Source organism: Puma concolor, chromosome C1 (genome assembly GCF_028749965.1).
Source record: "Puma concolor isolate L17-30 chromosome C1, mPumCon1.1.hap2, whole genome shotgun sequence".
Lineage (NCBI taxonomy): Eukaryota > Metazoa > Chordata > Mammalia > Carnivora > Felidae > Puma > Puma concolor.
Window position 1 is genome coordinate 72,274,537 of NC_141674.1, and position 21,639 is coordinate 72,296,175.

Below are 21,639 nucleotides of genomic sequence, written 5' to 3' on the forward strand. Positions count from 1 at the left end.
ATAACTCTACAAGGGTCTCTAAGTGTTCAAGTGAAAGGCAGAATCACACATCTCACTTTAAATCGAAAGGTAGAAATGATTAAGCTTAGTGAGGAAGGCATGTCTAAAGCCAAGAGAGGCAGAAAGCTAGGCCTGTTGTACCACCCAGTTAGCCAAGTTGTGAATGCAAAGAAAAATTTCTTGAAGGAAATTAAAAGTGCTACTCCAGTGAACACAAATGAAAGGAAAGCAAAACAGCCTTATTGTTGATATGGAGAGTTTCAGTGGTTTGGATGGAAGATCAAACCAGCCACAACATTCCCTTAAGCCAAAGCCTAATCCAGAGCAAGGCCCCAACTCTCTTCAATTCCCTGAAGGCTAGGAGAGGTGAGAAAGCTGGAGGAGGAAAGTCTGAAGCCAGCAGAGGTGGGTTCATGAGGTTTATGGAAAGAAGGCTTCCCCATAACATAAAAGTGCAAGATGAAGCAGCAAGTGCTGATGTAGAAGCTGCAGTAAGTTATCCAGAAGGTCCAGCTAAGATAATTAATGAAGGTGGCTACACCAAACAACAGATTTTCAGTGCAGATGAAATAGCTTACTGGAAAAAGATGTCAGCTAGGACTTTCTTAGCTAGAGAAGTCAATGCCTGGCTTCAAAGCTTCAAAGGAGAGGCTGTCTTATTAGGGGCCAATGCAGCTGATAACTTGAAGTTGAAGCCAGTTACATGTACCATTCTGAAGATTTTAGGGCTCGTAAGAATTATGCTAAATATACTCTGCCCATGCTCTATAAATGGAACAATAAAGCCTGGATGATGGCACATCTGTTTAAGACATGACTTACTGAATATTTTAAACCCACTACTAAGATCTACTGCTCAGAAAAAAAGACTCTTTTAAAAAAAATATTGCTTATTAACAATGCACCTGTTCACCCAGGAGCTCTGATGGAGATGGACAATGAGATTAATATGGTTTTTTTTTTCTTTTTCAAAAGTGAAGAAACATTTTTTAAAATTTTATTATTTTTTTAATATAACTTATTGTCAAATTGGTTAATATGGTTTTCATGCTTGCGAAACACAACATCCATTCTGCAGTTCATGGATCCACAAATAACTTCGACTTTCAAGTCTTATTATTTAAAAAATACATTTTGTAAGGCTACAGGTGCCAAAGATAGTGAGCCCTCTGATGGGATCAAAATATATTTTCAAAATAGGTTTTCAAAATATATTGAAAACGTTCTGAAAGGATTAACTACTTTAAATGCCATTAAGAACATTGTGATTCGTGGAAAAGGGTAAAAATATCAATATTAACAGGAATTTGGAAGATGTTGGTTTCAACTCTCATTGATAACTTTGAGGGGCTAAAGATTTCAGTAATGGTGGTGGATGTGGTGGAAATAGCAAGAGAACTAGAATTAGAAGTGGAGCCTGAAGATGTGACTGAATGGCTGCAATCTCATGACAAAACTTGTACGGATGAGGAGTTGTTTCTTATGGATGAGCAAAGAAAGTGGTTTCTTGAGATGGAATCTACTTCTGGTGAAGATACTGTGAAGATTGTTGAAATGACAACAGAGGATTTAGAATATTACATACACTTAGTTGATAAAGCAGACACAGGGTTTGAGAGGATAGATTCCAATTTTGAAAGTTCTACTGTCCATAAAATGCTATCAAACAGCATCACATGCTCAGAGAAATTGTTGGTGAAAGGAGGAGACGATCAATGCTGCAAACTTCATTTCTGTCTTATTTTGAGAAATTACCACAGCTATCCTAACCTTCAGCAACCATCACCCTGATCAGTCAGCAGCCATCAACATGGAGGCAAGATCTTCCTCCAGCAAAAAGACTATGACCCACTGAAAGCACAGATGATGGCTAGCAGTTTTTTCTTAGCAATAATATATTTTTCAATTAAAGTATGCATATTTTTTACACATAATGGTATCACACACTTATTAGACTACAGTATAATATAAACATAACTTTTATATGCACTGGGAAACCAAAAAATTCAATTGGCTTACTGTATTGTGATGTGAAGCTGAACGTGCCACATCTCTGAAGTATGCCTGTAAAATGAATGGGCTAGATTGGGAGCTCAGGAATAGCCTTTCTGAACATGTGACATGTATGTGTCGACCAAGAGGACCAACACTGTTGCCATCAGGGAGAAGAATTTTCTAACAAGAGCCAGTGCAAGTCTTAAGATAGGAACAGGCTTAATTTGTTCAAGGAACAGAAAGATAGTCAGTATGGAGCTAAATGGATAGGACAAGTGTTATGAGATGAACTCTCTCCCCCCCACCCCTTGCCATTCATATGTTAAAGTCTTTACCCCCAGTATCTCAGAATGTGATTGTATTAAGGCCTTGAAAGAGGTAATTAAGTTAAAATGAGGCCATTAGTGTGGGTCCTAATCCAATGACTGGTATCCTTATAAAAAGAGATTAGGAAGTATACAGGTACAAAGGTGACACTATGTAAAAACATAGGGAGAAGGTAGCTATCTGCAACTCAAAGAGAGAGTCCTCAGGAGAAACAACCTGGCCCATACCTTGATCTCAGATTTCTAGGCTCCAGAATTGTGAGAAAATAAATTTCTATTATTTAAGCCACCGGGTGGTACTTTGTTATGGCAACTCTAGAAAACTAATACAGCAAGGTGGTAGATAACACTGGGGATGTAGGCAGGGAACAGACCATACCAAACTTAGTAAACTAGCATAAAGGATTAGAATTTTAAGTGTTATTAGAAGCCACTGGACATTTGAAGGAGGAAAGTGGCATAATCTAATTTACAAAGATAATTCTGGCTAGCTGCTTTGTGGAAAATGTATTGGAAGGCAAGAATGGAAGCAGAGAATTTAGCTGAGAGGCATTTGTAGTAGTCTAAGCAAAATATAATGGTGGCTTGGACAAGGTGATGATAGTGGAGACAAAAAAAAAATGGGAAGAATTTGGAATGTGTTTTGAAGGAGAGGTGACAGGACTTGCTGATAGATTAGATATGGGAGTGAAGCAAAAAAAAAATCAAAAATTATTTAGATTTTTGTCTTGAGCAATTGGGTGGATGATGGTACTAATTTCTGATACAGTAAAGTCAGAGGAAAGGAACAAATCTAGGGAGAAAATATGAGTTCTGTTTTAGCTAAGTTGATTCTGAAATATCTTCCAGATATTCTAGATATGGAGAGATCAACACATTTGACTATATTAATCTAGACTTCTGGGAGGGTAGTCAGAACTGGAAGTAAGACATAAAAACAGTATTTAAACCAAAGGAAATTAGAACTATCTCAAACTATGTTCTGCAGGAAGTGATGTGAGAAATCTGGCCTTGACAATTCCTCTTAACAACTGTATTCCAAGAAACAGACTCTTGGAGATATTTTTGAGCCATTGCTGTTGCACAATATGGTGGCTGTTTGCAGCAATGGAAGGAATAATCCCCCTTTGGCAGGAAAAGACTATTTAATGCACATACATTATGACTGCACAGATACCACCAGGATAAAGGGTCTGGAACACATGTGGATTGAAATGAACTTTCTGGATGTAATGTATGTTAAGGCTTCAAGTGCTATACTTGTTAAACATCGGTATGTTTTTTGTTAGATTCAATTTTGTGGAAGCTATAAAACAACAGTGGTATAAGATTTCATTCTTTCAGAAACCATCAATTTTGGAATTGTGATCACTTTGAACAGGCGACAGGGTGAAGTTCATTAAGCAAATAGAGTTAGCAAGGCTATAGGAAGAACAACTTTCAAACACATTTTAGATCAATTAGTCCAAAATAATTCATACCAAAGCAACTATAGGACTAAATGGATGCTTGCTGTGCTAATTAAAATACTCTTATTCAATTATTCAAGTGATTTGTATCTGGTTTGATATAATTTAGAAACCATTAGTATATTCTAAATGACTGTTGTATGTGCTAAAAATGAATAAGGCTGAATACCTTTTAAAAGTATTGTACTTACTAATTTTTTACCAATTGAAACTAATTTTCTTCACAACTGGTACAAAGCTGGTGCTTTTTTAACTGTACCACATTGCCCAGTGTTTGAACACAACATTCAGGATGGTTTTTGGAATGCTGGGATGATTTTTTTGGGAATACTGCTTTTCTTTTTTCCTTCCTAGTCTTAGACTATTTTATGTGTTTTGATTGAAGCCTTCATTAGCAATGGCTGTGACAGGCTCCAGTCATTGTTAGTAGAGGACATAGTAATTCATTCTGAGAAGTTGCCTTCTGATTCCTGGCTGGAGCATGGCAAGTGATTTTGTAAATATTCACCCTTTGTCATATGTTCAAACATTTGCTTCTCCTAGAGCTTATTTAAAATGTGTTACTGAAAAACCACCAGCTGAATATTTGTATGCTTATGAATATTAAGTAAAGGCTTATTTCCAACCATAGTTGTACAAAATGGCTAGTTTCAAGAAACTGTTCTTGTTTTTGACAGCTGTCCAAATTTTAACATAGTGGTAACAAAAATAGTGAATAATTTTTCTTCTCTGTTATCAAATCTGGGCATCCTTGGCTGGACTGAGACTGGAACAGTTTGATAATATTTTCCTAATAGAAACATTCCAGTCAACGTTTTACCAAGGAAAACTAATTATTGTCTAGCTGGTGAGTTTTGCCTTTCCCAAATTGTTTTAGGGAAAAATATGGTAGAATTCTTATCCTTATGATTTTCTTTTTTTTAAGAAAAAGTTTATTTATGTTTCCAATTATCACTGAGTATTAACTAACTTTTAAATAAAACATTTATCTGAGGAATAGCTACTAGTCCCTTCTATAAGATGGAAGGCACTTTGTATCTGGTTTTGAGTAATTCTCAAAGTACAATAACCTTAATGCCATCTAGATTCTCTTCTTATGAGGCAGTGCATGATGAAATTAGATTCTCATAAATGTCATTACCCCTATTTATTGTCTTTTTCCTTGAACCAGGGCTGAGCTGGCTAAGTTCCATTGTCTCTCAACTAGATTTATTATGGATCAGACGCATTCCATTTCACAACAGGAATGTGCTTATTATAAAATGTACAAAGCTTATAGTCTAACAAAGCACACAATCTGTTGGCAAAAACCACTTTGTTTAATAGTGGGTATAGTTTGTAAAGTTTTCGAATGTATCTGAACTAAATTTAGTATCACATAAGTTGACACTCAGATCTTGAAGTAAATACCAAGTGAACACAGTAATGTTTACGCTAAACGCAAAGCTAAATGTATTTTAGTATTATGCAAATATACTCCTTAAGTATTTCTTGTTGACATTATATAGTTAGCCAGATTTTCTTGTTGCTTCAGCTTCTCTCAGATAGTACCTCAGGAACTCTGAAAAGTAGATTAACTCTTTCAGATCTTAAGAGCGTAATTTCACATACTGTGTCTTTAGTGACTAATGTCATTTAGAATTTGTGCAATGAACTGAATGAAGCATATCCTTATAAATACCCAGGGAGAAACGAAGAGATACTTCTAAGAATAAGAACATGGATAAATTTAGCAGTTAGAAGACTATGCAAAAAACTAGATTGCAACATTTTTTTTATAAGTATGATTGTTAACAAAGGCTAAAAGGAAATACGCAAAAATGATTTAGGGCCCTGCTTGGTCAGTGGATAATGATTGTTGTCACTGGTGGAAAAAGCTGAATGCCTAAAACTCTGTCTACCTATCTACAACTGTAGTAATCACTCCCGAGGCAGATGCCAAGGCAGATCTATGCATAGAGGACATGGCTTGTCAATGCATGCTTTCTACTATTCTAAACATTCAAGTACTAATGTGACTCTGGGTAAGGAAGAGCAGACCACTTGTAGCCGCATTTCAGAAGTCTTTTTTGCCTGAGTTACCAACCCCTAGTTCACTGGTGGTTTGCTCCATTCAGGCTCTCACTGTGGGGCTACCTTGCTTGGTATACCAAGCTATCTATACCTTTGGACTGGACTTGAAACAGCCCCAGCCTAGCTTTAGCTCCTACATTTCTAGTCCATGAAAACACTTCCACAAACTCTGGCAGTGTATCTGTGCCCAACAAAGCAGCAATTTCTTGGCTCCGTATCTAAGCCGTTAGTCACTGAGTTTCTTGCTCTTCAGATCTCCAAGACCAGTGCCCAGGGCATTTCCCAAATACAGGGAATATCTATCAACTCTGAGTGGTCTCTGTAAAACCCACTCTCCCTAGACTCAAGATGAAAAAGGTAGTACATCCCATCCCACACATTCTATGCAGAAAAAATTAGAAATTACAGATCAGTAAAAATAAAACCATTAAAAATTCTTGTAATCCCAACACTATGTATAGATACCACTACTAATAATCTGTCACATAAACTTCCAAAATTTCCTATCGGAAATTGTTAAGGAAATTGTTTTTTTCCTCATGCTATTATAAAATTACACTAGAAGAACCCACATGCCACATTTAAATAAAATATGGGGCACTGTTATAAGGTAGTTTAAAAATGAACTCACACTTCAAATTGAGATTGCTTTAAAATGGACTTCCTGAAAAATTATCTTCGGAAAACAGACTTTTGTTGTAAGGTAGCTCCAGATACAAATAGTAAAGCTCCCTGTATTGGATTTCAAATTATTTCAATACTTTTATCCCTAAGCAAAGAATCAGATTTTTACAGTGGTAAAAATTTTTACAGTGGTAACAGAAATTGAGAATAACTTTAGGACCAATTAGGATATGTGTTAAAATTTGAGGGTACAAATCCATGTCACAATTCACAGAGGTTTTCTTCTTTAAATATACATGAATCAGACAGGAGAAGGAAACAAACATAGAAATATTTAGCTGCCCCAAAATAATTTGTTCTGAGACAGTAGTAAAGATTTTCTTCTGTGATGACATGAAGTTTAAGTCTTGAATCAATTGCTGGGAAAGTAACTTTACAATTGCAAAATAATTAATTATTAAATGTTGTACAGAAAGAGGTCCTCTGTTCTTTGTGGATATGCAGAGCAGACCTCTGAATGCACCTAGTGAACCCAGGTCCTCAGTATGTTGAAGACACCTGATATCCCATAACACACAGCGAGGCTGCCAACTCCTTGTCCACACTGACTACATGCCATGTAACCCATTTTATGACTCAAAAGGATTTAAAATTCATGAAGCTTGTTGAAAGCTCAACTGTCACATTCGACTCATTCCAAAGTGTATGGGAAAAAGAGCAGAGCAGACATTTCAACTGAGGCTATTATTATGCTTGAATAACCATATTCCATTAAATTGCTAATAAACCTACTAGAAGATGTTGATCACATCAACCATACAGTTGCATTCCCTTCCTTTATACTAACTTGCTCAATTTTGTTTTATGCAGTATTACTCTTTCTGTGCCCTTTATTCCAAGGTTGCCCAGAATTCAAAGCACTTATTCAGTAAGTTTGTAATCCAGTTTAGTGTGCTATTAACAGAATTCTTTAGAGAAGATCATGGAAAAAGAAAAACTTATTTTTGGGTCAGTGACCAGTTTTAAAGGAAACACATACTAAACCAGTTTAAAGGAAAAGGTCAGGATCCATGAGGTATTAAGGAAAGAAGAAAAAGAAAAAACATTCATTTCCACAATTTTCCGACATTCCTTAAAAATAAAAACAAGCCTTAGTATGGAATGGCAAGGTCCCGGCTCCCCTATACTGTGGGGAACAATACTGCCATTCATAGGAAGTTAGAAAGCAAGGGTTTTTCCTCAACACCAGGGAAGTTTTGGCTTCCCTTCTCTTTATTTATTCTGAGGTTCAAAATTGAACCCTATAAATCTTGAGTTAGTCTCTCAGAACAAATAATAATATGAAATGTATTAAATGCTTTAAAGTTTGCTTTTTACTAGCATAACTCATTAACTCTCTCTGCATTACAAATGGGATATTAAGCCACTGTGGTGTTAGTGTTAAATAATGAAAATATATGAAGCTGAATATATATCCCATAGAACTAGGCATTTTTAAAGAACGAATACACTATGTGTACTATCTGATGACTGAGTTAAATAGTTTATCCCTCATTTAAAGACTGATTGAAATCTATGATAGAAAAAAAAATCAAAGTTAAGGGAACAAATGTTTTAATTTAAAAACTCTTATATTAAACAGGAAACAATTTATATCCTGTAGTATTTTTTTTTTTCTATTCAGTATATCCATCTAAGAGCCTCAGAAGAAAGGATGGGTATTTCCAATTTCTTTCCATAGGGCAACTGGCCAGTAACAGAATGTTTTTGTTTTGTTTTGTTTTTTGTTTTCCTCACTGGTAAAGTCAAGCTGAATAAAAGTAAACTTTACTTTCTGGATTATTTTACGATTATGATAGTATTTGTATCTATCTTTTTAGGTTGACTAAGATTAGGTGTAGTGAAAGAGTTTTTCCTCCAGCTTCCTCTCTGAAACACATAAAAATAACTCTACATCATGCACAAAACTATGGTAGAGAGTAAGTAAATGTTAAAGCAGCAATAATATCATTCAGCAAAAATAAAGATGAGTAACAGCCCGATATAAAAAGCTGTGAAATTACAGTAATTTCACAACCCACCAGAAACAGCAAAATACACATACCATTACTTTAATAAATATTTATTGATCACCTAATAGATCACCTAATAGATGTCAAAGCTAGATGCAGATATATGTGTGATAAATTTCTGAACTGGAGAATTAAATGGAAAGAAACTAGCACATCATATAACTTATAGAATCATGGACTATTAAAATCAGAAGAGGTCTTAGCAGTCATACAGATCAAGGGACTAAGTTCCATTAGGTTTAATTAACTTTTCTCAGTCATAGAGGCAAAAGCAGGACTTAGGACCCAAGGCCCATGTTTACACTATAACAAGATTCCTGACTCAGTAAAAATTTTTTAAGACAAAAAGTCAATGTTAAGACTACTAATGTAAAATAGTTTCTACTTAAACAGTTTGAAAATAATTAATACATAATTAATTATATATACATATAAATTTAAATTGTCTTCTTAGACTCAAGTACAATTACCAGACTTCATTTATAAAGTTTTCATATTAGCTGGAATTTCACTTTTTGTGGCATGAAAGGAGGAAGCATCTGTCATCTAACAAAACCAAGATTACAGAATACATGTGGCTTGGCATCGGAAGACAAGAGTGGGGACCATAGCCCTCTGTGACATTATCTAGGTGGGCACATTTTTACAAGTTTCCAAACAATGCACAGTTAGTGGCCCAGGTATTTTTCAACTGATAAGAAAAAATTTTAAATCATAGCTATTTACAGTGTCTGCCAGCTTTTCCCTAAACGGTTCTTTCCCAAAGCAAAACATAACTCCCTCCTTGCCAACATACATACATGATACATACACACCCATGTACAATAAGACCTTTGAGTAATCTGAGAATTGAATATCTGGCTTCCCAAATAAGTTAACAACCTCTCTTCCTCTTATTAATATTTGAAGTCTACTCACATGAAAAACTGGAAAATATGTAGTATAAACTGTGATACAGTTTTTGTATTTGACTTCTTATTCTGATAGCCGAACATTTTGAAAATGTATCTAAAGTGAATACTAAACATGTGTCATATGAAGAAAGTTTTCAGCATGAATATGAGATAATAAAGTAATTTAGGCTGATTTTTACAGGTGACTTAACTGGACTTCATCCTATTATTTCAGCCATATTTTGCATATTGTAATTTAAAAAGGACATAAGTGAAAAATGATTTTGTTCAATACATATGGGTAGGTATCAGATTTTGAAAACCAGAAAGGGTTAAAGAAAATAAGGGTGAAGAAAACCTCCCCTATTAAAAGGTAAAATGATAGGGGAGGAATAAGCTATTAAGAGGGAGTTCTTTGGTATTTTTTCCTTATAGCTCCTCCTTCATAAACTTTCCCCTGTGTATGCCACATGCAAATCTTAACTTTGTTTATGTGCTTAGCATGTTTCTATTAATAAAAATTTCTAGTAACCTAATGGGAAGAGGATTGCATTCTGCTCTAGAAGGCTTATCTAAAAACAGCAAATTAATACCCTGTCTATGGAGACTGAGACTCTTTTTAACAAGTGAAAATCCTGGCAAATGAAAAACCCTATTCTTGCAGATGAAGTAAGCGTCCAGACAGCTATTCTGTGACATCACTAAGCCAAGCATAACAGGAGAAGACTCCATACATTTACCAGAAACTCTGCAGAAAATTTACAGTGACAGGTAAATAGAAAAGCCACTAGAACAATGCACACTTGAAATTCTAAATTAAAAAAAAAAAATCTCCAGAGGCAAATTTCAAAAAGCTTTTTACCTTTACCATGTTTAAATTTCTAATGTGCTTTAAATGCAAAAATATGACTTACGGACACACAGGTACTCAAAAATGTGATGAACACCATTTACTGCTCCATTATCTGTGAATAAATTATTTCCATTATGGTTTATCTGTGACAAATTTTACTTTCAGCCTCAACACAATCACACAATGGTAAGAGCTCTAAGAGGCCTTATAAAGAATTACCCAATCCCTCATTTTCACACATGAACTGAGGTGTGGCTGAATCCCTTGTTCAAAGTCACCAGCTAGGGGCGCCTGGGTGGCGCAGTCGGTTAAGCGTCCGACTTCAGCCAGGTCACGATCTCGCGGTCCGGGAGTTCGAGCCCCGCGTCAGGCTCTGGGCTGATGGCTCAGAGCCTGGAGCCTGTTTCCGATTCTGTGTCTCCCTCTCTCTCTGCCCCTCCCCCGTTCATCCTCTGTCTCTCTCTGTCCCAAAAATAAATAAACGTTGAAAAAAAAAAAAAATTAAAAAAAAAAAAAGTCACCAGCTAGTTGAATGTTCAGAGCTGTATCTCTTGTCATCCACAGCAGTGGGAAGTGCCCTTTCTTCATGCCCTTTGTACCATCCTCCCACCAACAGTGGCCAAAGTAGCTACATTCAAAGATGGTGCCTTTCTAAGTATTCCTCCTGGATGACTTTATATTCAAGCTTTCTAACAAATCCATGAAGTATGCACTATTTTCACCACTGTTCTCCACAAAAGAAAACTGAGGCACTGAAAGCTTAAGTAACTTTTCCAAGAGTCTGCCTCCAGAGCCACACCACACCCTCACTCTTAACCATTACAATACTGTTGACTTCTTTTTCTGGAGGGCATCTTTGTACTCAATGTTCAGTGTGCTTTAAACTGAACTCATCTTTTTCTCAAACCTGCTGACATCCTTACTTTTGAACGCAGTTAATATCATCCTTGTCCTCCTAGTCATCAAGCCTGTAACCTTGGAGTCATTTCTGACTCCTCCCTAATTCCTTACCCTTCTTCACATTTGTACCATTGGAATGGCTCTTGAACCCAAAACACGGCAATTTCCTAAATATGGCCTCATTCCCTGTTGTCTGAACAAGGCCTCCTAACTGGTCTCCTCCTAATGGCCTTCCTTTCTTCAAGTTATCATATTCATGGTAGCCAGAGCAAGCCTCCTGAAATAACAGAAATCACATTGGTTTAAAAACCTAAGCCTGGGGGCACCTGGCTGGCTCATGGAGCATGAGACTCTTTCTTAATCTGGGGGTCATGAATCCAGGCCCTGTGCTGGGTGTAGAGCTCACATAAAAAACAAAATAACCTGGGGCGCCTGGGTGGCTCAGTCGGTTAAGCGTTCGTCTTCAGCTCAGGTCCTGATCTCACAGTTTGTGAGTTTGAGCCCCGAGCTGGGCTCTGTGCTGACAGCTCAGAGCCTGGAGTCTACTTCCAATTCTGTGTCTCCCTCTCTCTCTCTGCCCCTCCCCCTGGTAGTCTGCCTCTCTCTCTCTCTCTCAAAAGTAAACATTAAAAAAATTTTTAAAAACCCACAAAATAACCCAAGAAAACCTAAGCTTACCTAACATTCACACTGGAAATTTTCTTCTAAATGTATAAATGTTCCCCCCACCCCGCCACCATAAATTATCCTTTGAAATCTTATTCAGTTGTATGAGGTTGATATTATTTTCCCTATTTCAAAGATGATCAATCAGGTCCCATGACATTAAATAATATGCCAGTAGACAATTTTAAAAACTACAAATTGTTATATATAAATGATTTTATTTTCCTATAATTGAACACATTTTCTAGAGACAGAAAACAATTCAGATACATGTAGTCAAATCCAGTAACTTCTTAATCATTTAAAATTTAAACTAAGTTAAATTCAGGTCTTTCCTTTTCTTCTCTACCTTTTTCTTTTTTATTTTTTTAAAGTCTATTTATTTGGGGGAAAGAGAGAGAGAAAGAGCATGGGAGGGGCAGAGAGAGAAGGGGAGTGAGCGAGACAGAGAGAGAGAGAGAGAGAGAGAGAGAGAATCCCAAGAAGGCTCTGCAATGCCAGCACAGAGTCGGATGTGGGGATCAAGCTTACAAACTATGAAATCATGACCTGAGCCGAGATCAAGAGTCGGACGCTTAACTGACTGAGCCACTAGGGCACCCTGCCACCTTTCTTTCTAGGCAACATTCACACTGAGCATTTATAGAGAGTCTTGTGCTGGAATATTCCAGGATATACAATCATGTCACCATGGTCCTAGATTCTTGATCACTGGCACTGTCATAGCTGAAATGGTCATATTCCCACTGGTCACTGGTTACATTGTCCATGTTGACTTCTCTGGCCATTTATTCCAATCCTGATCATAAGATCCCTTTGCACTACTGACTCTCTCCTTTGTCTGTCTGTCTCTCTCATTCATATACATGTTTTGAGATCTCTCTATGCTGGCTGATATGAATATGAACTATTCCCATGTATTGTGAGTTCCAGGAATTTTTTGGTCTATTTTCTAGTGTTTCTCTCTCCAGTGTTAAGTAGTTGCTCTTAAGTATGCATAGACTAATAAATTTGCAGCCCAAGACTGAAGGAACAATTCTGCAGATGTCTAGAATGCTCTCGTCATGAAGCTCCCTCACCCCCAGACTTCGTCCTGAAAATTCTACCATCTTGATCTCCCCATACTCTGATCTTTGTCCTGTGAACTCGGCAAGATCCCTGGGCTGTGTTCTGTTCCCCCTCTCTCTGGAAACTGACTCCAGACAGTGACCTGGGGCAACCGGACATCTCACTTCATTTGTTTCTATCCCTTTAAGGATCACAGTCCTATACTTCTTCTTGTACATTGTCTGAAAACTAGTGTTTCACATAATTGGTCCAGTTTTCTAACTGTTTACAGCAAAAGAGAAATTCCTGGAATTCCTGGCTAGCAGTAAAAGGCTCAAGCCCAGACACTAAAACATTGTAACTTTACTTACCTGAACCTATGTGACAACATTCTGTAATTTCTCCTAATTCAAGTGATTGTTTTTTCTCATTAAAACAGTGAGGACCAATATCCTCCCCTTTAACAAATAAATGGATGGTCTAGAAAATACTTCTGTAAGAACAAGTATAATGATTCTTGATGATTTTGGTGACAGTGGCATGAAAGGGAACAGACTACTAAGTGTGATAAAACGCCTTTAGGATTTATTTAAATGTTATTTAAAATGCTATGCTCTGGGGGGCACCTGGATGGCACAGTTGGCTAAGTGGCCAACTCTTGATCTCAGCTAAGGTCATGAACTCACGGTTCATGAGTTTGAGACCTGCATTGGGCTCTGTACTGATGGCCTGGAGCCTGCTTGGGATTCTGTCTCTCCTTCCCTCTGCCCCTCCCCTGCTTGTGTGTGCTTTCTCTCTCACTCTCTCTCTCTCTCTCTCAAAATAAATAAACTTAAAAAAATTTTTTTTTAAGTGCTATGCTTTGATATAGCTATTAACTCTAATAGAGCTTGGAAGCTAATTAAGAAGGCCATTTGAAACTATGCAGCAGTGTGTTTCTGGAGTGTGTTTAGGAGATGAACCTGTAGCAAAATGATTAATAAGAAAATGTAACCATTATATTAAAATTTACACAGACCCAGAAACACAATTCATAACTGCTGTGATTCTTCTCCTCTGCAATATCTATTTGAGCTCCTATATAAGAGAGCCATGGTAGGCCAGCGTACCTTTACTGAAGGAGTCAAAACCATCAGCACAGAGCAAAGCAGCTGAAAACATCGAACCACAGCTATACCCAGGGAGCTTTTCTAACCTGAAGCAAACAAAAATTCAGAATGGCTTGGGAAAAAACATAAAATTCAGGCCTGGAGAAGGAAACCAGGATCCTCTTAGAAGAAAATAAGTAGTAAATAGGTATTAAATATAATTTCAATGATGGGTGTTCCTTAATAATTTGCTTTTAGGAGGACTATCTCATTTTAAAAACCACTTTACGAGAGTATTATCAAGTTGGAAAATGGGTCATTCTCTTCTCCAGATCACTTTGCCCTGGGAAACTCCTATGTATGGACTGCAAGGCTTTACCTGATGGCAGTTTAGCCAGCAGTCAGGCTAACCTCTCAAGAGGGTGGGCCAGTAGAGTAACTGAGTCCATGGACACTGGAATCAGGCACTTATTAGGTCGGTTACCCTGAGACAATCCTCAACCTCTCCAAATCTTGGTTCCTTGACCTTGAGCTATTACTCTACCTGTCCAACTTTTGGGTCCTTGTTTTTAAAGTGGAGATTATAACTGTCTCCTAGGGTTGCGGGGATGATAAAGTGAAATAATGCATGTAAAAGCTTCAGCACAAAGCCTGGCACACAGCAAACAATTTTAGGTATTGTTACTGTGGCTACTATTATTAAGAAAAAAAACCCCAAACTGCTTCTTGAACATTAGCTCTGTAAATACAAGTTATATAGACAGTAAATGTCATAAACTATGAGACTATGGAAATAATCTGCATGGTTTGAATGAAAAGTAATTACATAATTTTAACCTATCTTTACTGTTTCCCCTAAGAAGTAAAGTTGGAGGCACAGTGGGAGGGAACAATATATTTATTTGTCTCACTTCCCCCCTCCCTTATTCCATTTCTAAATGTGTTGTCCAGAATCATTAGATCCCTTAGTAAACTATAAAATTACATTTTATATTAAAATTCATAGAAATTTCATTATAAGAATCCATAGGCAACTCCTCTTTAGCTTAGCTGGATGTAGCATTCAGGAAAGTCCTGGTATATACTACCACTCTAAGACCATTAATGGCTCTCTGAAAAAATGACAAAAAAGAAAAAAAGCATGACCTTCACTGTGCTCCTGATGAAGCTATTTTTATCTGCTTTTAATGTGGAATATTTGGTCTCCTGACTGATAGATGGCTTCTTTGTTAAGGTCCCACTGGTCCAAGTTTCACTAAAAGGAATAGAAATAGATAACCCCTGGGAAGTTGTACAGCAAAATGCTTAGGTTCACTAGCTTTGGAATTGAACAACTCCATTCAAATCCTTGTTCTGATAGTTGCTAGTTGACTGGGCAAGTTACTTATATTCTGACCCTCAGTTTCCTCATTTGTAAAATGGACATTAAAAGTTGTTTGTACCTGACAGGGTTTTTGTGATGAAGAAAATGGTATATATAAAGCACTTAGCATGGTGCCCTACCCACAGTAAATGTTATTTACTGAATATTAATTACTCACTCTGTGTTAAATTCTAGTCTCGGAATCCATAAGATCCGTACAAAAAACTCAGGACACTGACTATGTGCCACTTCCATCACTACTGATGGATTCATCCACTGAACAGATGTGTGCTGAGTGACAGATGCCATGAGGCCCTGTGCTCAATGTTTTAGTTACTCAGTTGAAATCCTTTTGTCATGAGGGGCTTTACCAGAAACTGTGAGGGCAGCATCTCTGCTCTCATGTTGGTGGCTACATCACTGTGGGACCTGGTGCAAGCCTACCACACTGGAGATGCCAACAAGTTAGTTGTTTTTTGTTTGTTTGTTTGTTTTAAATGAATATATACATAAGGGATGAATGAACCGAATGACAGGATACAAGAATGATTAAGATGAACTCTTTGACCTCAGAGAACTCACATTCTAGCTAAAGTTGGAATTAGCCCTCCAAAAGGAAAATGAAAGCGGGGAAGGCCTAAGGAGGATATTTCAGGTAGCAGGATCACCAGGAGTAAAATACCTAAAATTTCTATTACAGTTATGCTAATATAATTCAGCAGTAATGGCAAAAGAATGTGTAACCGAACTTGACATTTCTAGACCTTTTAACTTCCAACAACAACAACAACAACAACAACAACAACAACAACGACAACAACAAAAACCCCAAGAAATATCTTTATTACTTACCATAGAGAAAAGAAACTCTGGCCAACTTTACATCTGAAGTCAAAGGACAAAAAAGAATATACTGTCACATACTTTTCTAGGTCTGGTCAAGCCTAATCCTACCTCAGTGTCCTTGCCTTATTTGCAAGCGGTTAGGGGTATCCATTACTACCCCATCCTCTTCTCCACACTATGGCTAATTAGGAAGAAACAAAGGGAAATGGGGATCAGATATGAACTTTATACGGGGTCCCCTGGTAAGAATCTAACTGTAGAACTGGCAAGGTCTCCTGCTTTCCAATCAGAACTGAGAACAACCTGATCCATGAGCTGGGCCAATGTCATTTTAAAACCCAATGCACCAATATTCACCTCACCCACCTGTCCCAAGACATTCCACAAGGAAAGAGGAAACACAGGGGCACGCTTTGCTGAGCAAAGAGAGAAAGGTAGAATCTGCTTCCTACTTTGAGTAAAGTGACCTGCAAATCCACTAAAAAATGTAGCTGACCAACAACAGGATTAGCAATTTGCTGACAAGGATCAGAGGACCAGAATGGTTCAGTGCAATGGGCTCCTTTCAGGAAACACGAGGAAAAGAAATAAAGAGTTCCTGAATTTTGTACTCCACGTGCAACTTTTTACTTAGGAAAGAGAGGATGCTATTTGGATGAAATAGATTCTTGTTCTTGTGCTATAGACAGCAGAAAGCCAAGCTTCCTGATTTGGTTTATTTTACCTCTCACTAGGAATGGCCTGATAAGACAAGCTTATAACCTATAATTACCAAAACAGAAAAATAAAAAAAAAAACGACTCAAATATTTGTAACTCAAATATCCTAAATCCAAAGTTATTCCATTGTTTATATGTCTTATAAGTAATAATTTGGGAGAAATTAAATCTGTTGGTTGCCTGGGGGTGCAGTTTTCAAATAGTTCATCTTGAAGTCAATGCAAGGAAACAGTATCACCCAAGTTCAAGACATGTTTAATACATGTTTTGTTGAGATTTTATTTTGGTCATAAGGAGTGTAGATATAGGACCTCACAGTTGTTTTTGTTTTTTTTTTAATATTTATTTATTTATTTATTTATTTATTTATTTATTTATTTATTTATTTATTTTTGAGACAGAGAGAGACAGAGCATGAACAGGGGAGGAGCAGAGAGAGAGGGAGACACAGAATCTGAAACAGGCTCCAGGCTCTGAGCTGTCAGCACAGAGCCCGACACGGGGCTCGAACTCACGGACCGTGAGATCATGACCTGAGCCGAAGTCAGACGCTTAACTGACCAAGCCACCCAGGCGCCCCATAGGACCTCACAGTTTTTTGAGATGGTATTTATTTCAGCCCTGTTAATAATGGAACAGAACTAGGGAGCTGTGAAGGCCTACTTTTGTTTTTTGTTCTTGTTTTTTGGTCCATGTGCCTGAGTAAACCCAAAATTTTTGCTCAGGAAAATCTTGGCTTTGTTTTGCTGTATCTCTGCTACTTTTTCATAATAAAATCATGTGCTCATTGGCACAATTTATTTTTTTTATTTATTTTTTTTTATATATATATATTTTTTTCAATGTTTATTTATTTTTGGGACAGAGAGAGACAGAGCATGAACGGGGGAGGGGCAGAGAGAGAGGGAGACACAGAATCGGAAACAGGCTCCAGGCTCTGAGCCATCAGCCCAGAGCCTGACGCGGGGCTCGAGGCACAATTTATTAAAAACAATCAGGGAGGACTGCCTGAAGAACACACAGTCTACTACTCTTCCAGAAATACTAAAATGTACACCCAAATCAAGAGAGTTTACCTACTGTAATACTGAACTCAGTGAGTTGCACCTACTACAGAAAAGTGATAGATGATGGTATTTACATCATCACACTCTGGTCACATGGGGCCCCAAGAGGAAATTCTGAGCTTAGTAGTAAGAACACTATCAGTTCTCATTAACTGATTTGCCTGCATCTTTGTGTCCTCAGACTGAAGCACCTACAAGGTCCACCTCTTACTGCTGGCAGTAGAAAGCTTATAGTGGAATTTGTAGCCCATCTGTAACAGTGTCTAGACCATGTGTATCATAAACTGCATTTCTGGCTCTTCCCAATGGCAATTATTCTTATTTTCTTCCTTTATCCGTATTCTGATTGATTCTACTTTGTATTTTATATATCCTACTAAGCTGTCTTCTATTCCTTCAGCAGCATGAGGGTGCAAAAATGGAAAACATATAAAAATGTAAGCAAAGACATCACACCCACAATGCGATTATACTCTTCAAAGACACAGCAAGCAAATATCTGGGATTTCTAAAGTTTTATCTATACAATTCTAGAACAATGAGCTGAAAAGTCAATACTTCTCAGAACACTAACTTGCTACTCTTTCATCAGTAAATTTCTGTGTAGAAACTGCCTTTGGGTATTTAAAAGTACCTATGATAATAAACTGTGTTGATGCCATCTGACAATAAAATGACAATGTTCCCTTTTTCCACAGGCCTAGAGCTCCTAAGAGAGAAGAGAGACTACTGTGAAAACTTTAAATTCATTGAAAGTGAAATCCTCCATTATTGACATGTTCTTTTAAAAAAAATTGTTTTTTAATGTTTATTTATTTTGAATAGACAGAGCGAACACAAGGGGGGCAGGGGGAAGGAAAAGACAGAGGAGACACAGAGTCTGAAGCAGGTTCCAGGCTCTGAGCTGTCACCACAGAGCCCAACGCAGGGCTTGAACTCACAGACTGTGAGATCATGACCTGAGCTGAAGTCATTCACCCAACTTACTGAGCCACCCAGGTGCCCCAACAGGTTCTTTTTATTTGTATTTATTCACTTTTCATGGGGCAGAAAAGAACTACTAAATATATCCAAAATACTAACGACAGTTTTAAAGCATATACAGAAGGGCATGGTTCATAACTACCTTAAGGAAAAAAGGTTGCAATGAGGCTGAAATATAATTTTACTTTAAATTTTAAGAGAAGCAGCTTTTGAGCTATTTTAAAATTCCTTTCATTTAGCTATAGAATCAGATATTGTTACATATAAATTTTTAAAAAGAAACACTATTATCTTATTTGAAAGAAAATGTTTTCATAAACTGTTCTGCACCTAGTTCTTTTTTAATGTTCCCTGAAAGTGTCATTTTTTAAAAAAATTCACCTCCTGTTTCTCTTTTCCAGCTAGGGTCTAAGTGTGAATTTTTTTTTCTCCTCAATCCCGTCTTTCACCTAATAACAAATGAGACTGCCATCCAAATTTTTTATTGACAAAATATTTTGAAAAGATAGTATATATGAACTTACCACACTGTTTCAGACTCAGATTAATTTGATATTTTCTTCTGAAATCTGTAATTTCTTACAAATACCAAGATATCAAATGCTTTTCTGGATTTTCTGGTAAATACAGCTGACCTCAAGTTCCATTTCTAGAAAACACAATTAACCAATAAAAATCTCAGGATTCTTGTTTTTGCTCCAAAAAATATTAGTTTAACCTCAACAGATATCTGCTCTCTTAAGACAGCAGTGTATGTGCCCACAGAGGAGTGTCTGTTCCAAGTGATAAGAAGGGAATCTGTGAGTCGGCAGTGAGCTGGGACCCTCCCTAGGGCTTCTGGGGTTTGATCTGGAGAGGAATGATAGCAAGTTTGAGGAAAATTTTCCCTTGGGCATGGAAACTCCTGGGTTTAACAAATAGAATTACAGAAAAGAAGCAAAACAAAATGAAATCGTTATATCCAAGAAAAATCTGAGAAGAACCATTCAAAACGTGCGAGACACTGTGTACTTAAAATGTACTTGAAGGCTCATTTCTGTAAGGGCCGCCTAAACATCCCCAAGCTCTACTATTCAGGAATCTTATTTCCAGGCACAGTGTCCTGGAGCATTTGCAATTTTTCAGTTGGAACTCTCCGCACTTTAAAAATAGTCTAAAGTCAGAAATTGAAACACTGATCTATTTTTCAACCCCCAAGTTGCTCCTTAGTCAATATAACACTGAACCTTTCTGAACAAAGGGATTCTTAAGGCTGGCTGTGGTTCAGGCATGTCCTAAACTTATTAAGGGGAAAATAAGTTAGTCACAAAAGAAAAAAAAAATGTCTATTCTCAGTTGGAAAAAGATCTATTTTCCCCCCTAATGCTGAATTATGTATTAAATCAGTTCAAATTTTATTTTGGACCATTAATCTGTAATTTAACACAGTTGCTAAAATAAATGGATGTTTCAGTCTATTTTATGTTAGGTTGTTTACTAGAAAAATAATTCAATGGGCTGAACACATAAAATATAGTTTCCCTTGTGTGATCGCTTACAAGTAGATATATGTACCCTTGGCAAAATTTACATGTTACATTTTAACAATGTAATTGCTGACAATAAAACACTTTATGTAATACAAAACAATTTTTATACCTTAAGTCATAACTATATTCTTTCTGCTACCTTCAATAGGATAAGAAATCTTTCTATAACTAGTTTTTAACAGTAAATTTCTACAATATTTTAAATCCTACACAAAAGATTTATGGAATTTTCCTTTAAGAAATGCGTATTGTATTTCACAAATAAGGCTAATTAGAGACATGCAGAACAACATTACAATTCACAAATATTAAGAGAATTCAACAACCTCCACTTCTAGGATCCACTTCTTAGAGGATGCCACCTGGTCCTAAAGACCCATTTTACATGAAACTTCTCCCTAAAGATTGCAGGTGACAAACCTTGCAAGACCCCATTCTAGAAGGTACTGCTAGGCTTCATTTGTCCTTACCATAGCTGACTGCCACCAAACTGCCATCCAAAACTGCTTTAGGGAAGCAGTTCCTCCACAATCTTTTCAACAGATTCCCTGTTTTAACATCCACCTGTGTTACTGCAGAACAGTCTGACCCGGATTGAGCCATGGAGCAAATAATAACACTAACTGCAACTCCAGACAGAAAAAAATAGAAGTTAATTTTCCAGACTCTTGTGGGAATACAGAACATGTCTGCTGAAACTGAATCCAAGAGTTCAATGATATTGTAGACTCAAGTATTTCTTTATATTCCACGTAATGGCTTTTCCGTTCTCAGTGTTTTATAACACACTACTGAGCCATGATTTAGAAAGTGAGGGAAATTCTCCCTCTCCCTCCTTCTCTCTCTCTTTCTCAAGTTGAATTGTATGAAAAGTATTTGCAAAGTGAAACTCCAACAGGAAACCACAAGAGTTTTACCCTGTAGTGCTTACTGAATGCCACCCCTGCAATTTAAGTCAGTTTATGCTGGTTTTTTTAATTTTTATTTTGGGAGACCATAATCTCTTTATGCATTAAACTTAAAGTTCTTTCCTTTGGGTTTTATTTTGCTTCATTTTTGCCAGGGAATGTCCAGCTCTACCATTTGCCCTAGGACAGCCTAAGCATTACATCCTCACTCTGTCAT

The 21,639-nt window shown here is 37.0% G+C and overlaps 1 protein-coding gene across 5 annotated transcripts in view; it reads right to left on the minus strand.

Moving 5' to 3' along the window:
- Positions 1-21,639, minus strand: part of DDAH1 (dimethylarginine dimethylaminohydrolase 1) — a 137,985-nt gene that overhangs the window by 55,396 nt on the left and 60,950 nt on the right. For 2 of the 5 annotated variants that reach the window (XM_025912438.2, XM_086717439.1), the window contains exon 2: positions 10,367-10,417. The exons of 2 other annotated variants lie outside the window; for them this stretch is intronic. In XM_025912438.2, the coding sequence (XP_025768223.2) occupies positions 10,367-10,402 (36 nt within the window). In that variant the 5' untranslated portion in view covers positions 10,403-10,417. Of the gene's footprint in view, positions 1-10,366; positions 10,418-20,984; positions 21,007-21,639 lie in introns of those variants that run through there. One more of the 5 variants, XM_086717440.1, reaches the window with a different exon arrangement.